The sequence below is a fragment of the Paramisgurnus dabryanus genome, chromosome 9, assembly GCF_030506205.2.
Source record: "Paramisgurnus dabryanus chromosome 9, PD_genome_1.1, whole genome shotgun sequence".
Lineage (NCBI taxonomy): Eukaryota > Metazoa > Chordata > Actinopteri > Cypriniformes > Cobitidae > Paramisgurnus > Paramisgurnus dabryanus.
This window is the reverse complement of record NC_133345.1, coordinates 31,670,523-31,688,523: the sequence shown is the minus strand read 5'-3', so window position 1 is coordinate 31,688,523 and position 18,001 is coordinate 31,670,523. Positions and strand designations below refer to the sequence as shown.

At 36.9% G+C, this 18,001-nt stretch overlaps 1 protein-coding gene across 4 annotated transcripts in view; it reads right to left on the bottom strand.

Annotated features, from left to right (window-relative positions):
- Window positions 1-2,807: 2,807 nt before the first annotated feature.
- pak1 (p21 protein (Cdc42/Rac)-activated kinase 1) overlaps window positions 2,808-18,001 on the bottom strand; it is a 66,404-nt gene continuing 51,210 nt past the window's right edge. For 3 of the 4 annotated variants that reach the window (XM_065283724.2, XM_065283725.2, XM_065283726.2), the window contains exons 8-15: window positions 16,907-16,970; window positions 16,779-16,827; window positions 14,832-14,944; window positions 11,721-11,838; window positions 9,606-9,705; window positions 8,672-8,868; window positions 6,707-6,844; window positions 2,808-3,970 (exon numbers count right to left, since the gene is read on the bottom strand). In XM_065283724.2, the coding sequence (XP_065139796.2) occupies window positions 3,884-3,970; window positions 6,707-6,844; window positions 8,672-8,868; window positions 9,606-9,705; window positions 11,721-11,838; window positions 14,832-14,944; window positions 16,779-16,827; window positions 16,907-16,970 (866 nt within the window). In that variant the 3' untranslated portion in view covers window positions 2,808-3,883. The remainder of the gene's footprint in view (window positions 3,971-6,706; window positions 6,845-8,671; window positions 8,869-9,605; window positions 9,706-11,720; window positions 11,839-14,831; window positions 14,945-16,778; window positions 16,828-16,906; window positions 16,971-18,001) is intronic. The other variant, XM_065283728.2, reaches the window with a different exon arrangement.

Below are 18,001 nucleotides of genomic sequence, written 5' to 3'. Positions count from 1 at the left end.
GACTGCTCTTTTGAAAAAGGATATAATGTAATGTAATGTAATGTAATACATCTCTAATCTAATATATCTGGCATGTGCTTGCAGACGCCACTTTGATAATCTGTTATCTAATTTAACTTAAATGCTATTTGGGGCCACCATGGTTTGTAAAAAAAATTAAACTAAGTTTGTGGAGATTTAAAAATTGCATTAAGAGAAAATGGCCAAAATTTGTACACTGTAAAATATTTGCTGTAGTTATGCAGCATTTTGCCAGTAACTTACTGTAGATTTATATTTATCTAATTTATTAGCAAGAGTTTGTTTAAAGAAAAATAACACATTAAACATTAACAAGTCTTTGTCAGAATAAAGAATACAATTATAAAAACACCTGAAAAGCATTCTGGGAACTTCTCATCAACCTTTTTCTGATTTTGGATAAAAATGCTTTACGTGATGCTGGTATTTTATAGTTTTTTCCTGTAAATATAAAGTCTTGTAAATGTTTAATGTTCATTTATCTTTAAACAAATAGTAAATAACATACATCCCGCTGCCAGGTATAGTGTAATTTCTACAGAAATGTTTAACAGAAGTAGTGTCAGTTAATATGTAGCCTATTAGGTACATATATGCATACAGTACACTGGTATCAATTTGTATCTCTGAGGTACTAATATGCACCCTTCTGGTGGAAAGCTGGACTATTTTAAAGGGCCCCAGTGACACCTACATTTTGACCACTTATTTCAACATTCTCGTTAGACATTTAAGCCTTTTTTTAGGTTAAATGTTTACACTACTGGCCCTTGGGGTCCATTCACCACAAAAACACCATTAGCTTGCATGTGAAATGTAGATTTTTTTAAAATAAAAAAATCACTTAAAGGTGCAGTGTGTAAATTTCTAGTGGTGAGTTTATGAATTTCAACCAACGTTTCAGTCCACCGTTCACCGAAACACATAGAAAAGCTACGGTAGCCGCCACCAGACAAACATGTCATCGGAGACAACATAGTAAAAAAAGTTTGTCCTTTAAGGGCTTCTGTAGAAACATGGGGGCACAAAATGGTGACTTCCATGTAAGGGGACCCTCACTGTATGTAAATAGAACATTTCTTCTAAGGTAATAAAAACATAACGATTCAATATGAACAGTCTTTATACACCACTGTCATATAGTTATGTATTTTATATTGCATTTCTGTCAAAAGATCCTTATAAAAGTTACACACTGCACCTTTAAATGATCATCTAAATTTGGTTGTTTCTGGATATTGGTGATCTAGGTGTTAGGTGATAAACCTAAAGGAATTACCGTTTAAGAAAGAAATAGCTTTGACCAGCAGAGGGCCTTAGACAGTCATTCATTTTACTGGATATGGGCAACTGCTCACATCAATACTTTAGTGATACATTTTGTGAATGTATGTATATATAAACATTAGAAAGGACAAATATTATTTCAAATAGTAGATTTTTTGTAGTTTTTGATGCATTTTGAAATGTCTGTTTTTACAAAATGCCAAAGAAATTTGACTGAATGTAAGTGTGCGTGCGTGTGTGAGAGAAATCCCTCAAAACCTTAAATGTTTGGTAGAACTCAAATGTACAGAAAATGCTTGAAAATCATAAGAGGAGGATTTTTCTTAAGAACTGTGAGCATCTTTCACTATACAATTCATCACTAAACACACAGTCACTCATCATTGAGAAAACTACACATAATCCACCATGAGGATGCATTCAAACAGGACAATTTGTGTAAATGCAGTTATTCCTCAGCAGGTATTTCCTCACCCTCGTTTTCAGTACTGTATGTGAAGCATTGGCAGACTTCCAATCCATTAAATGCCAGCACAGCAGGATTTCCTACAGAGAGAAAGAATAGCGGATACAGCGGGCTTTTGCAGGGGTGAGCTTTAGTGTTTTTACTTGACGGGTAATAAAATATCTTACAGGGCAATCGTGCCCTATTTCTTACTACAGCATTTGCAGAGCACGTCACTGAATCCCATACTGCTCCAGAAGATGGACCCCGCTTTTAAATGAAAAGTAACCCAAATAACTAATGCTTATCTTGGCAAACAAGCAACCAATCGGCTACGTTGCATAACCAAGCATTTGCATTAGCAGCATTGCTCCAGTACATCGCTGGTACTTGTAACCCTTCCAAATCCATTCTGCAGACCCAGTAAAGAAGCTTATAAGAGCATTACGAATGAGATTATAGTGAAGAAAATCTTTCATTGATCGTCAGGAAGTGCTTTGGCACAATCGCTACCATTGTTGCCTCATCTATGGGCTGTTTTCAGTTTTATAATGCAGCTTTAACAATTCAAGTTTACAGAATTGCCTTAGAGAAACTATTAAGGAAAAATTGTACATAAATGGCAAACAGCTCCTTTCAGAAGACAATGCATTAAAATGCAGTTTAGTGTTATTGTTGTGTTTTGTTCACCGAAAATGAAAATTCTGTTATCACTTTGTCACTCCAATGCTTTACTAAACTTAAATGACTTGAAAAATGAAAAAATGCATGAAAGAAAGAATAAAAGTAATGCAGGTTTGAAAGTGCACGAGAAAATGATAACAGAAATTATTATTTCTGTGCAACCCATTCACATAACAATGCAGATTTTTTTGGTCACAGTGTTATTATGCAGTTTACAGGCGAGTGTTTTATAACAGTGCCGTTATTTTCATCTAATTCTGAAGCCTACTAAAATCAAAGCTATTACAAAAGCCTGTTTTCACATGAAAACCCTGGCATTCACAGTAGCAATGTTCAGAGTAAACCGGCATCATACTTACTGAACACAAAACAGTCAACTCCACTTTTTGACTCATTCTGAAGTTTATTTGTCCCATTTCAATTATGAATTTTGATAATCAAAAAGCCTTATAAACAGTTTATGGCTCGCATAGATAGATTATGATTGCTTACAGGAAATATTTTCTTCTCCACAGATCCTTTAAGTCCATTGAAAAAATCAAAACAATACCAGATTGTATCATGGACGCTTGTGCCTTCTTTAAAATCAATGTAGTATCCTTGTCACAGTTTAAGGCCAAAGGTTACAATAATGCAACTTCAAAAAACTTTATTTTCCAGTTTCCTTGATGTTAATGTTTGTGGCAATACAAAATATCTTCATGCGAACAACGCAGTAAGCTTTTTGTTACTTTTTTATGGTGTGGGGGAGTCATGGGACAGTAAAAACCTCAGGTTTATGTTTCATCATGCACAGGCATCCTTCATAAAACCTTCATCATCGATAGTCTTTTATAGATCATTATATCAATAATGTGCACGGCTCCGTACCAGATTTATTCTTCAGTTTGTGGCTTTTTTAAATTGATAAGATTGGAGTACAAACTCATCACGCAATCTCAACTAATCTATAACCCGACACAAACACATACACACACTTTCTCTCACACACAAAACATCTTTAAAAAAGTTGTAGAATTAACAAAAAAAGGCCCACAAAGTCCACTTTCAAAAACGGATTTGCTTTCATGAACCGACAGGCAATAAACACAAAAGAAACCCAAAAACAATAAACAGACAGCGAGGTCCAGAGAAAGTCAAGGACTGTGGGACATTCCTCTCTATCCAGTGAAATATAAGGGGAAAATCCCCCATAATCCCTTGGGCCTGATGCACTGTGAGCCATAAGTACATAATTTCCAGTGATGTCATCATTTGGGTCCTTTTGGTGACCTCAGACGCCCTCTGAGACTAACAGTAAAACCAGAGGGTGAGGGGTGGGTAACACCTCACCACAGGAGCCCGTAACCGGGCTGAGAGAGATACGGATGATGGGGCGCTCTGGGGGTCGGGGCGGAGGTGAGGTCGGGCCCGAGGTGAGGTGGGGCCCGGGGGCCTCCTGGGGGACTAGCGGTTGTTTTTGGCTGCCTCCTTAGCTGCAATGATCAACGGTGTGAGACTGGACAGAGGCTTTGCGATTTTCAGGAACTGATGCTGCGGAGACGAGAACAAAGAGTCACAAGCTGTTACATTTAATTTCCAAATGTATTTATTGATGTTAAATAATAACCTACTTTTAAATGATTAAAAAAAGAACAATGAATAATAATAAGTTTTTACATTTTTCACTCGCTGGATATGAGAAATTATTTTGGACAGGACATGTCCGAACCCGTTCTAAAAAAAAAATAATTTCCAGCATATGCATTTTTAAATGTTTTTATGGGTCACCAATAAGCTTCGAAGCAGACAGAGGTTGTTCTTACTGTATTAAAGGTGGGGTGCGTGATCTCTGAAAGCCAATGTTGACATTTGAAATCACCTAAACAAACACGCCCCTACCCCAATAAAATCTGGACCTTCTTTTGATAGACCCGTCCCACACATACACAACACATGCAACGATGTCGGTAGTAGATGTAGTAGACACGTCCCTTACTGCTGATTGGCTACAAGTGTGTTTTGGTAGTCGGCCCCACTCCCAAAGTGTTTTTTTTAAATCACGCACTTCGTCTTTAAATCTATTTTCTGTTTCTACTCACTATTCAATATCTGAGATTTCCTGCAGTTATTTTCTTTAATCCTGTCTGAATTCACACTTCAGTGTTCCCACACCTTAGTTAACTTCAAATTTAAGGACCTTTCAAGGACTTTCCAGGTCCGATACCCTCAAATTCAAGGACTAAATGTGGGGACACATTTCAAGTAACACATTGTGTTACCTTTTAAGATACATTGTTACAGTTCCCTTTCGAGGGAACTCGCGCTGCGTCACTGCGGTGACACTTTGTGGACGCCTCCAGGGGGAAGTGCGTCTGAATATGTATATCAAATTCAACCAATGGTGAGGCTTAACGACAAAGACAGGGTGACGCAGGAGCCAGGAAGTATATCACTATCTAAAATATTAGCAAAAAGACGGCGTTACAGGGATGCAGGAAGTATTGCAAGGGAGACGCAGCGTCTCGTTCCCTTCTCAGGGAACAACAGTTACATACGTAACCCGAGACGTTTTCATGTGTCAAGCACAACTATGCAAAAAAGCATTTTGGTATGAATCAACATTCACATACAGAAGATATAAGCATTTAAAGCGAACAGTTTAGCACGTGTGCTTAAAAAGTCTAGAATTTTTATGATCCTACACTACACAGGGAATAATATGGATTTTTTTTCAGAAAACTTCTTGCATAAAATAGATTCAAGCACTTTCAATGACCTGTATCTATCTATGTATATTTTCAAAAACTTTTCAGGGTCTTGAATTTTCCCCCAGATTCACAAACTTTCAAGAATTTCAAGGACCTGTGGGAACCCTGACACTTGAGTCATATAATGCATTACACAACATCAATTGTGACGCTCACACACTTTCAGGGCTTTTCTAGAAACGCAGTCATAACCAAAAGTCTGAACTTCCAAAAACAAATATGTATGTGGGAGGTAAAGTTTTTCACGGGTCCACTTATATCCGAAAACCAGTGGTCCGACCCAGGACCCGAGCGGGTTCGGGTCTAGAAGTGTCATCATGAGTGCCTTGGACACGGTCGGGTATAATAATAGCGGCATCGGCTCTCGGGTAATTTAAAATGAATGCGTTTTTGTCGAAAGGACCAGAGACAACCCAAACTATCTTGCGTGTGTGCATCGAGTCCTTTTTTGACCCCCTCTGTTTGCCAAGAGCGCTTGCGACATTGTGTGGCTGGCAGGAGGTTAATTTTTGTTGAGCCAACCCTGTCAATCAATTTTATCAGATAACAAATGAAAATAAATGGAACAGCAGGCCAAATTGTATGCAAGGCCATCTGGGTTTCTCCATCTGGGGATGGAGACTGCACACAAGTCCGTGCCGTTAGTGATAGGACACTATCAGGTTTTTGTCATGGCCGAAGCAGCAACTAAGAAAAAGAAACCAAGGTTTTGTCTGAGGAGACCAAAAAAGGGAAAAGGGGAGAGTGACAGAATAAAAAGAAGGACGAGGATCAATTATATTAGGCCAGCGTTTGCTCCCTGGCGTGAACTAAAGAAGGAGGAGGGGTTTCTGACCGATTCTGACTTGGCCTTCATGCTTTTGTACTAGTAAGTAATGTTATATTGCTTGCATATATAAGTCCTGTCTGGCACCTGAACGCTATTTGTTTTACGTGAATTTTACTGGAGGCTATTGGAGAGTTTAGAGAGACTTGTATCACGTGACATTGTGGCGCTGTGGAGATCCAGGTTCGGTTCCCCTATAAGGCAATTTTTTTAATATAAACTTTAACCAAGCGACCACCGTTACAACTGGCTTGAAAACGTGAGCTATGAGATCTTTTGGCGTTTGAAATAAAATAAAACCCATGAAATTATATTACTTTGTGACCTAAAGAGTTGTCTTCTTTTCCTTTGCGACAGTGCTGCGGCGCTTGTGGCCTCTAGGGGCGCTGGACATGAAAAATACACGTCTAGCACCCCATAGTGGCCAAAAAGTTCCATGGTGTGCCTTTAAAATCGGTATCAGACATAATTTTTTGTTTTTTTATATTTATGATTTGTATCATTTCAGGTCAGGTACATTTCTTTGGACCCGAGAAGATCTCTAGTGGGAGGCATGCGAGAGCGAGAGAGACACTATACACATACACTGCATGCAAACTACACACCCTTATCCATATCAATCCAGGTCAAGGATTATTTTTATTTTATAAACTTGACCCAACTTCAACAGTAACCCTGTCTAAAGAAACAGACCTGTAAAAGCTCTTTAGCAGAACCTCTCTTCTCCACATCCATCTCCAGACAGCGGTTTAAGAAATCTCTGAATATAGATGAGAGTTTCTCAGGGTTTTGCAGCTCTGGGGTTCCATTGGTGGCAATGAGATAAAGAGCCTGGACAACAGCAAAACATTCATTAATCTCGGTCAATGCATCTGTTTATTCAAATAAATATATATATTTAAAACACATTACAACAAGTTTGCATGTTCTGCCATTTGTGTGCAGCAAGCAGGTGTGGCAAACCCTTCATAAACATCAGCATGTTAATAAACTATGTACATTTTAAATTTAAATTAACCATCAAACAATGGTATTATTATTGTAAATTGGCAAATTGCTTGTGAAGTTCCTAACCCTAGGTGATAAAAGTGTAATACATACATGCATGTAATAAAAAAAATATATATATTTCTAAAGTGAATTTTAATGCGGTGTTCAGTCTGCCATGGAAAAACTAAATCAATTAAATAAGTGCTGTGGCTTTACTTTGCACTTTCAATTACCATATTCACTGCAAAAGTGACTTTCTTACATATTTTGTTTTCAGTAGAAAATATCTACAAATTCTTAAATCAAAATGTATTTTCTGAATGAGAAAAACGACAATTAAAGTGAACCTGTGCTTAAAACAAGCAAAAATATTTGCCATTGGTGTGAGAATATTTTTTTGAAATAAGTTTTCTTTTTTCTTAAACACTTAATTCAAGCAAAATTTTCTCACCCCATTGGCAGAGAATTTAGCTTGTTTTAAGCACAATTTCACATAAATTGTATAGTTTTTGTCTTAAAACCAAACTTATTTTCTTAGGTAATTTTGCTCATCAAGAAAATGCATCTTGATTTAAGAATTTTTAGATATTTCTACTGAAAACAAGACAAAAATACTAAGTAAGAAAGTCTTTTTTTGCAGTGTTAATAAGAATGCACATATATCGACCTATAATTGGTATGGGCAGATAAAAGCATCTTCCCCACTATCGGACATTGGTCGACTGAAATGAGTCGATGATCAGGGCAGATTATATCCTGGAAATCAAAAATGCAGGGGCGGAAAAATGCATCAGAAAACTGATTATTTTGAATTGGGTCACAATGATAACAGAATTGTATGGTCTGAATTTCAAGGATTTCACGACAAAGGCCGCATTTACATTGCATGTTTGAAGTGACTCAATTCAGATTATTTACGCTCCTGTGGCACAGATCGGATATGATCCACGAACGCATAAGCATCGGTTTCAGGCCTTATTCAGATGTGGAAATAAATTTGATATGAATCACATACATGCATTCCCGTTTGCAATGCAAGCGTACAGATCAGAAATACCCATCTCAAGACGGGTGTTGTGCGTCATTGAAAATGAGATCTCTGCAAATGACATCAACTCAGGTGGACACCACCGATGATCACATGACTCTTCTAAGCAGTGCAATGGAGGACCACAGCTCCACTTAGTGGAGTAATGTTGAAGTTTTATGTCTTGTTACAGAAATAAATCTTTGTCGGTCTATTGCATATCACAACATTTTACTTCCTCTGTGGTTTAAGCTGTTCCAGGTCAGTATGTCTACCTTGAATTGTTTTGCCAAGTGTTTAGTGTAATCATAGATATCGGAGTCGCTTTTAAAAGATGATCAAAAAAATTTGATACAGGGAACAAATCAGAATTGGGCATCATGTAGTGTAAATCCAGCCTTAGAAACAAGGAGTAAAAAGCAAAACTATCGGTATCTATTGGTATTGGTATAGTGGTTGTCAATCTACGTAATGTAATATCGATATCGGCACAGAAACTTTGTTTCAGTGCATCCCTATTTAGTATATTATCTGATAGTACCAAAGTACTTTTTTATTTTGTAGTGGGTGTTTACAGCTAATCCATTATTTGTCCTGAGTTGTGTAAATTTTGTTGCACAGAATCGGCTGTGATGTCTTACCCTCAGTGGGTTCTCGTTGAGGTACGGCGGTTCGCCCTCGACCATTTCGATAGCCATGATACCCAACGACCAGATGTCCACTTTCGGGCCGTAAGCCTTGCGGGTCACGACCTCCGGTGCCATCCAGTATGGCGTCCCGACCATCGTGCTTCTCTTGCTCTGCTCAGGAGTGATTTGAGCGCAAAAGCCAAAATCAGCTGCGAGAGAAAGACAGATGGAGAGAGGTTCAGATTCAATCTTCACTTTATAATACTGTACATATTGTTTCATTAAGGGTCAGTTTATCCTAGTCCCAGACTAAAATGCATGTTTGAGCTGCCTGCCTTCATTAAAAAAATACCTTGCACTGACATCTCTTAACATTGTCTCAAGAAAATGCTAAAAAAAGGTACCGCCAGACCCCAGTATTGTTTTTGTAAGGTATGTTTGTAAAAATGACTAAAATGTCTTAATATAACTTAGGCCTAGTTCTGGTTTAATCTAAACCCTGTCCGGAAAACTACCCCTAAATGTAATAAAAAAAACATTGCCTAAAGTACAGACACATTTGACAATCTGGACTCTTGCTCCATCTACTGGTGGAAAAGTTGAATGATGAGTTAGATCTCAGTGCTTTCCTACTTATAGCATCACATTCATGGTTCTCATTAAATATGATCAAAGCAAAGCATAAAAAATGTTTCATAATGATCTTGTATGAATTTATTTAAGAAGTTCAATTCCAGGAAAAGCCTTTTCAAATTCTCTCAATTCACTTTTGTTAACCCTGCCAATATTGCTTGCCAGCATGTCACACAAACAATTTTAAATAAACATTTAGAGGCATTCATGGATGCAGAAAACAAAACCTACTTCGAGTTTAGACAGTACAGATTACAATTCCTATGTAATGTGTATATGAAATAATGATGTTTAAAAGGATGCAGCAACATACTGAGTTTGACAGAGCCGTCCATGCCCAAGAGAATATTGTCACTCTTGATGTCTCTATGGATGACCTGATTCGAGTGCAGGAACTCCAGGGCTTGTAGACACTATGAAAAAGACAAATACATTTACATTTATTCATTTAGCAGACAATTTTATCCAAAGCGACTTACAAATGAGAGAGCGTTTAAAATACATGTTGTCTAAGGCCCCCTTAAAAGACACTCCAATGATATGACACATACGCAGCGCCTGAAAATAGTCCCCTGCTATTGAAAGCAACCAAGGGGACTATTTTCAGGCAGTGCGTAATATCACTACGCCTGCTGCAGCCATGGTACGGCAGCAAAGTCCTTGATTATTACGCCAGAATGAGAGTATAGTTCCTACCCATATCTGCCTAGAAAATCTCAACTTTTAATTTTCCGTCGGTCTTAGTACACGATGTAACTACAGAAGAGTCAGGTTTTAAATAGGAAAAATATTGAAACTCTTTGGTTCTTTTTTTAGCACTATGCTAATAATCTAATCAGATTCAATGGATTATGCTAAGCTATGCTAAAAAAGGTACCGCCAGACCCGGAGATCAGCTGAATGGATTCCAATCAAATGTTTAAGCTGGAAAATGAGCAAAAAAAGTGGAGCATCCCTTTAATGGATAAACGAGCAACGACCCCCAGTACCAAATTAATGTGTCAATTTAATACTGTCTTTGTTATTATTTATAACACATACTTTGTTATGATGGTTACATTACAAAGATATTAAAATAATAATTTTTGGCATGCTACATAAATTTAACTAAATAGATTTTATCGTGGGAACATTATGCTCTTCATTTTTTATTTCAATTTATCAGGGTTCCCACACCTTAGTTAACTTCAAAATCAAGGACCTTTCAAGGACTTTCCAGGTGCAAATCTCCCTCAAATTCAAAGACTAATTGTGGGGACACATATCAAGCATATTCAAGACATATTGTTACAATTCCCTTTTGAGGGAACTCGCGCTGCGTCACTGCGGTGACACTTTGTGGACGCCTCCAGGGGTAAGAGCGTCTGAATGTGTATATCAAATTCAACCAATGGTGATGCTTAACGACAAAGACAGGGTGACGCGGGAGCCAGGAAGTATATCGCTATCTAAAATATTGCCAAAGACAGCGTTACAGGGACGCAGGAAGTATGGCAAGGAAGACGCAGCGTCTCATTCCCGTCTCAGGGAACTTCTCATGTTTTCATGTGTCAAACACAACTATGCAAAAAAGCATTTTGGTATGAATCAACATTCGCATACAGAAGATATAAGCATTTAAAGCGAAAAGTTTAGCACGTGTGCTTAAAAAGTCTAGATTTTTTATGATATTATCCTACACTACACAGGGAATAATATGGATTTTTCCAGAAAACTTCTTGCATAAAATAGATTTAAGCATTTTCAATGATCTGTATCTATGTACGTATATTTTCTAAAACTTCCCAGGGCCTTGAATTTTTTCCCCAGATTCACAAACTTTAAAGGATTTCAAGGACCTGTTGAAACCCTGATTATTATTAACACATTGATGCATTTTTGTTTGATCCCTAATTACACACCCCAAAAATATTTTGCATTCAAAAAATATTTGGAGGACCCCATTAATGCCACCACGTACCCCCAAGGGCCCCCAGACCCCAATTGCAGACCCATGGAATATAAGATTTTATTTTTTTAATAAACAAACGTTTCTCTTCTGTTTGCGTGCATTAGTGTGTTCATGTAACTCAATTGACTGAGCATTGCATCAGCAGCACAAAGCTCATAGGTTTGATTCCCAGGGAACACCCACGCTGATAAAAAAGTAAACTTTGAATGCCCCATAAGTTGCTTTGGATACAAGCATCTGTCAATTGCATAAACGTATAATAACTTTAGTATTAATAGAGTATTGCACAGTTAATGTGTTGGTAAATGAATGTAAAACTCTATTGGTATCGATTGCGAGTCTCAAGTGCTGTTTGTGTTTTAATCTATGCCAAGCATTTGAAATCAGTCACTAATGAAGTTTCATTACAGTCCTAGATAACAATGCAAGTCATGTTTTATAGCTCCAGCGAATATTTCTGTAATGTTTTGCACTCACTTCCCGGCAGACGGCCGCTATCTGTGCTTCATCCATGCACGTTTCTGTGACCACATCAGTCAGGGAACCTCCGGCCAGATACTCCATCACCACCCAGAGCTCATCTCCTACCAGGTAACTATAGAAACCAGAAAACACCATCAGCACATGCAGCATTGCAGAGTGATGCAGCAGCATCGCCGTGACAACGGGAGGCGACACTGGCTTTATTAGTGGAAATGGATACGTCAAGTTACCATGGATACGGACACAGATTACTCAAAGCTTTGACTCAGCATTAGTCCATGAAGAAGGCAGCAGCTAAATCGAAGTGGCGCCAGTATGCAGCATGTTTGCAATGCCTCAGGGCAATTACAGTATTTCAGTCATGCAAAACTATAGTCTTATCTACTTGAATAGAGAGGATATCTGTAAATTCAGCTGTTAAATTAAGCAACATATTTCGAACCTGACTTCAAAAATGATGGACATATGCATCTCGGACAGCATGGGGTTGAGTAAATCATGGGTTTAAAATTATTTTTGCCGAACTATCCCTTTAACTCCTCCCATCCGTCGTCTGATTGCTCTTTCGTAAGGACTTCTGGGGTGGTAAAGTGCGCAAATCCTGCTGCAGTGCGAGCCTCGCCGAAAACCACATTAAGGATGCAAAACGGGCACTGATAAGCACACTTCGGATGACAGATGGGACACCCTACAGACTTGTAGACTAAGTGAGCACGCGCAATTTAAGCCCACAAGACAGAAATTCCAGGTGAAGTGCGCCATTTGGGACAGGACCTTAGCGCCGCAGGGATTATGTATTAGGCCAGGGATTCCCAAAGTGTGGTGCGCGCACCCCCAGGGGTACGCGAGCTGCCACCAGGGGGTGCGCGAGAGGAAAAATGTAATGGCGGTCTGTTTCTTTAAGTGGGATTTTTTAAATAAAAAAATGAACAGTAAACATTTCCTTTGTAATCGCTTTTATTTTAAATAAAAAACTATAATTAATTAGTTTTTGATAGAAACGTAGAAGACAGCTGCTGTCTTTTTCTACGCACTGCTCTTCTGTTATGCACTTCAGCCGTTATATGCGTGCCAACTCGTTTCATTCATTCCATATATATTATAATATGCTTAACTGGCTGAAATCAGGGAAACTGTCAAGTGTGGGATGTCTTATAATAAAGTTGTTAGTCACGAAGGAGGAGAGGGACCAAGAGAGAGAGACTTTTTTATGGCAAAAATAGAAATAATGAAATATGATGAGACATGGGCGCGTCTAATGCACAGGATACACAAGCATTGTGTTTTCATGCATTGTAAAGAGACCGCCAATGAATTATAAAATATAATACATAAATACTTACAAAGACAATGTAGAGAACTTATTAAAAGCTTTCATTTAATTTTGTTTTAAACTTGAGCTGTTATAATGAATCTGCAAACTATAATACACTTTTTGTGCGAACAGTAAAGGGACCTGGGTTCCTTGCCCAGAAAGCCCATTAATTTTTCCCATAAACTTTTTGATTATCTTAAAAAAACAAGCTCTGTGTTCAACCAAAGTTTATGACACAGTAAATGCGTTTACTAGAAATATAAGCTGAATTTTGACTTGAAAATGTATTAACGTTGTGTTCATCTGTAAAAACGAACTTGTTGGACAAAACGTGTAAGTCTCATAAACATTTGTTAAACACAGAGCTTTATTATTATTTAGTGGGAAGTTTATGGGAAAAATGAATGGGCTGCCGTTAGAAGAAAGTTATAAGCAAAGCAACATTTCTCTCGTGTTTGGCATCAAAATCCTCTATGAAGGCAAGTATTTTTGTTTCAAACCCAATACTTTTGATAGAATATACACATAACTTGAATTAGGTGAAGTTTGGGATTGATTGTAACATTCACATGTGATTTTTACGATCCGCAAGTCCAAAACTTTTTAAGATCCGCTTCCAAAGGATTAGAATCTCTAGGTTACATTATTGGCATGATTTTGTCAAACATATAAATAAATACATGCATGTAACATGCATGCATTTATTGATTTATAAATGATAATAAATAACATAATCATCAATTAATGTATTAATAATATCTGACAAGTTAAATTGCTTGCCAGCATTATTGGTCAATTAAGAAATATTAAAGAAACAATGAAATGTCTGTTTAATACAATAAATATGTAAATATAGCTTTATTTGAGAGAATTTTGATTTCATATGGAAAGATATGCGTGGATTGATGCTCTCGTTTTCATTAATTAGTGGTTAATCAGAAATAATACAATTTTATATATACCTTTAAAAAAGAGGTCATCTTAATCTTGTTGGATAATTAATCTTGTTTTAATTACCTACACTGTGGTGTTTGAATTATGCAAATAGACCAAGAAATGAGGAAGTTATGATATTTTAAAGTGTTTGGTCAAGAGGAAGAGGTCACAGTTTTTCATAGTTTAATTTTTTTAATTGGGTACAAAAATGACCCCTAATTTTCGAATTAAAAAATTCCATAAGTGTCTTAATAATTATCAGATTTTAATCATTTAAAAACCATTTTAAAAGATATTTTTATTTTCTATGATATGGTTATGATTATATATGAATTGTGTAGTATTTTTTTTGTCACATACCTATATTGTAGTTTTTTTCAAAGTGTTAAAGACTTATGACATTTTATATATATATATCAAATATACATATATACATATACATACAAGCCTATTTTCTCCTGGTTATGGCTAGAAGGGATACAGCTACGGCCAAAATCATGTGAAATCTCGCCGGAAGAGCGCTGTTTTCATCCAACATCTCGCGAGATTTGGCAGTAGCTGTATCCCATCTAGCCAGATCCATTGTTTCCTGTTCATAGTAATAGCAGTGCCGAATTTTGTTATATCCATTAATTACTATCTGTTGATCAATCCTTACTAATGCTGACTACAATGCAGTATAAACTAGTGATTTTTACACATTACGTTAAATGGTCGGTCTGCTAATTGAACCACATTGATCCTGAGCTCAAGCACACGGTGGAAAATGCCAATGAGATCTTTTATTTCCACATCATTGTTTCTAAACAATGATTTAGAAATATGAGCACCCTGGTGATGTTATGATAACTCACCTGTCCAGGTAATTCACAATGTTGGGGTTTTTGTTTTCCCTCATGACCAGAATCTCATTGATGATCAGCTCTTTCTTCGGCTGTTGCTGAAGATTCATCTGTTTAATGGCCACCTAAGAGAAACCATCAAAAGCAGCTTTTAGACACTACTGAAGATGAATGGGTATGCATTAGTTCATCTTTCCATTAATCTGTTCACTTGGAAATGAGCCGTCTGTGATGTTTTCAGCCCGTGCATGAAGGTAAGATTACATTGCAACCTCAGCTCAGAGGAATGTTATCACACCGAGATCAATATGTAATGTCCCAACCCCCAGCATCCCCTGATTCATTGTCATCGATCAGCAAGAATGCCAAAGACTTCGTCTCAGTCTTGTTAATAATGATCGGTAAGAGCATGTGGGTGCAAAAATATATTCAAGCCATGAAGAAGTGATCTGATCACTCACAGTCTCGAAAATATTTTGGTCTTTATATGAGGAGCTCTGATGCAAAAGGCCTTAAACGCCACCTCCATCAAAAAAGAGATAATGATATTGACCGAATGCTCTCGGCACGCATTTTGTTAATCAAATATGCTTCAAATCCGCTTAATCCTGGCGGCCACAGGCCATTCAGAAATACTGCTTTGTTGGCAGAATCTATTAAAAAGTGCTTATTTACAAGAAAACATGTCAGACGCAATTAAAGAGTTTTGCATATAAGCTCTTCATATATTGCTTAGTTTGGGGTATCAAATGCATGGGTGATTCTCACGAAACCATTAAAACACCACGACACTAATGATTTTAAATATAAAATGTGTAATATAGTAATATTAAAAAGCATCAGAACAAAGACAATACTGTTTTCTACCTTGCACAAAATGTGATTTCAACATAAAAATAATTTTTTTTAAAGGTGCAGTGTGTAAATTTTAGCGGCATCTAGTGGTGAGGTTGCGGATTGCAACCAACGGCTCAGTCCACTGCTCATTTCTCGCTTTTGAAACACATAGAGAAGCTACAGTAGCTGCCACCGAACAAACACGTCATTGTTGGAGACAACTTAGTACAAAAGTTTGTCCGTAAAGGGCTTTTGTAGAAACATGGCGGCACAAAATGGCGCCTTCCATGTATGTAGATAAAAACGTCTCATTCTAAGGTAATAAACACATAACAGTTCATTATGAAAGGTCTTTATACACCCCTGATAATATAGTTTTGTATATTATTTTGCATTTCTGTCAAGAGATCCTTTTAAAAAATACACACTGCACCTTTAAATTTTATTGCATTTTCTGCTGAAATTCTCATTACCGCAATGCGTCTGGCTTTGTTTGAACATGTGTTATGTTGTAATTTAAACAAATTATCACAAATAAAAAACATAAATGGATGTTTTACTAGATTATTTTAGATGACAGAAAAATAATTTTCTGAATATTCATGTATAATAATAATAATGAAGAAAAATGAGGAAAATTATGTGTCCATCCATGCCTGATGTTGGATTTCATGTTTCATCGAAATAAAAAAAATGGTTGTAAATTGTGGAAGATGTTGCGGTAATGATATAAATAAAACAAAATAAAAAAACTGTTAAATTAAAAATAAATATTACTTCAGAATTGTAATTTACTGTGCATGACTTTTAATAATCCATTTTTAAAAATGTGAAAATATATTAGCTTTTCTTACAGTGCTGATGTTTTCAGACTGTTGCGGTAATGAGATTTTTTTAGGACTTATTTTCAAAATTATGTTACAAAAAGTGTTAAATAATAACTAAAAGTTTTTTTAATTAATGTTCCCATATACTCTAGACTTTGTTTCTAATGTCTAGTGGGATTTTTTTTTATTTAAGCAATTTTTACATTTTCATGCTTGACATTTTTCAAACCAAGTTTTCGTGAGAATCACCCAAACGGACATCTAGGTGAAGGATATATGCTATGATAAACCTCACCTCCTGTCCTGTGGCGATGTCTATGGCTGTGTATACTGTACCAGATGCTCTGTACAAAGAAACGATATATATGACATTAGATAAATGTTTGAGATTTTGAGATATAACACTAAACAAGTGAAACTTACCCTTGCCCTATCTTCTCAAATCGTGTGTATTTCTTCTTTGGGTCACCAACACTGACTATACTTCCTATAGAGCACACAATACTGTCAGGAATTAAACACTCCTTTGTCCACAGGTGAGAAACAAACAGCATCATTTAAATGAAAAAGTAATCACATAATAGTATGTCATTCATCAAATGCTTCAATCAGTCAAATCGATGCCGTGAAGTCAAGTTGACTAACAAAAAAAGAGGAAAAAACAGAAGGGAATAAAAGACTTTTCAGACCTGGCAGTAAACAAGAATGTAACAATAGGCTGGAAAAGACAACGAGAAAGAAGAGCGAGGGCTGACGAGAGATTTACGACATCTCTGAGTCTTAAATTCAGCTCATGTGAGGGAAAGACAGAAACGCCTGTAGCTGGATGAGGTAACCATGGCAACCATTGATGAGTAAGGGATGACACATCTTTGGGCCTGAAGAGGGGACCCGAATTGACAGAGGGGATCAGGAAAGACACACTGATGGCTGATGTCTTACCAGTAGAGGGCGATCTTAGCACATCTGTAGCATGGGGTTTATGATAAAGATACAAGAAAGCTATGCTTATTTAGGGCCCGCTCATAAACAAAAAGACTGGGGATCATCTCATCAACAGTTACAGTCAATTACATAATTATAAGTAATTTATAATGTATAGACAGTCTATAATAATGTATATCATGCTAAAGGGGCTTATTTCACAATAACAACCTGCTGCCTGTACATTATCCCGCTTATTACACGGCTATTTACCTCATAAGTAAGGTAAGGAATATTACCAAGATTTCCGGACCATAAATCACACTTTTTTCATAGTTTAACAGGTCCTGCAACTTAAGTTCTGGTGTGAGTTATACATCAAAATTATTTAATATGAACCAAGAGAAACCATTACCGCCTACAGCCGCGAGAGTCCGCTTTATGCTGCTCCTGTATTTATGTAATTCAATGGATTCAGTGATGCGAAATGACTTCGGGACCTTTTTGAACTTGATTTGGCTTGTCGTGTTAATTTAGCCTATTCAGCCTCCCACATACGTTCTGTATGCTATTGTGTATCATGTAAATAAATGT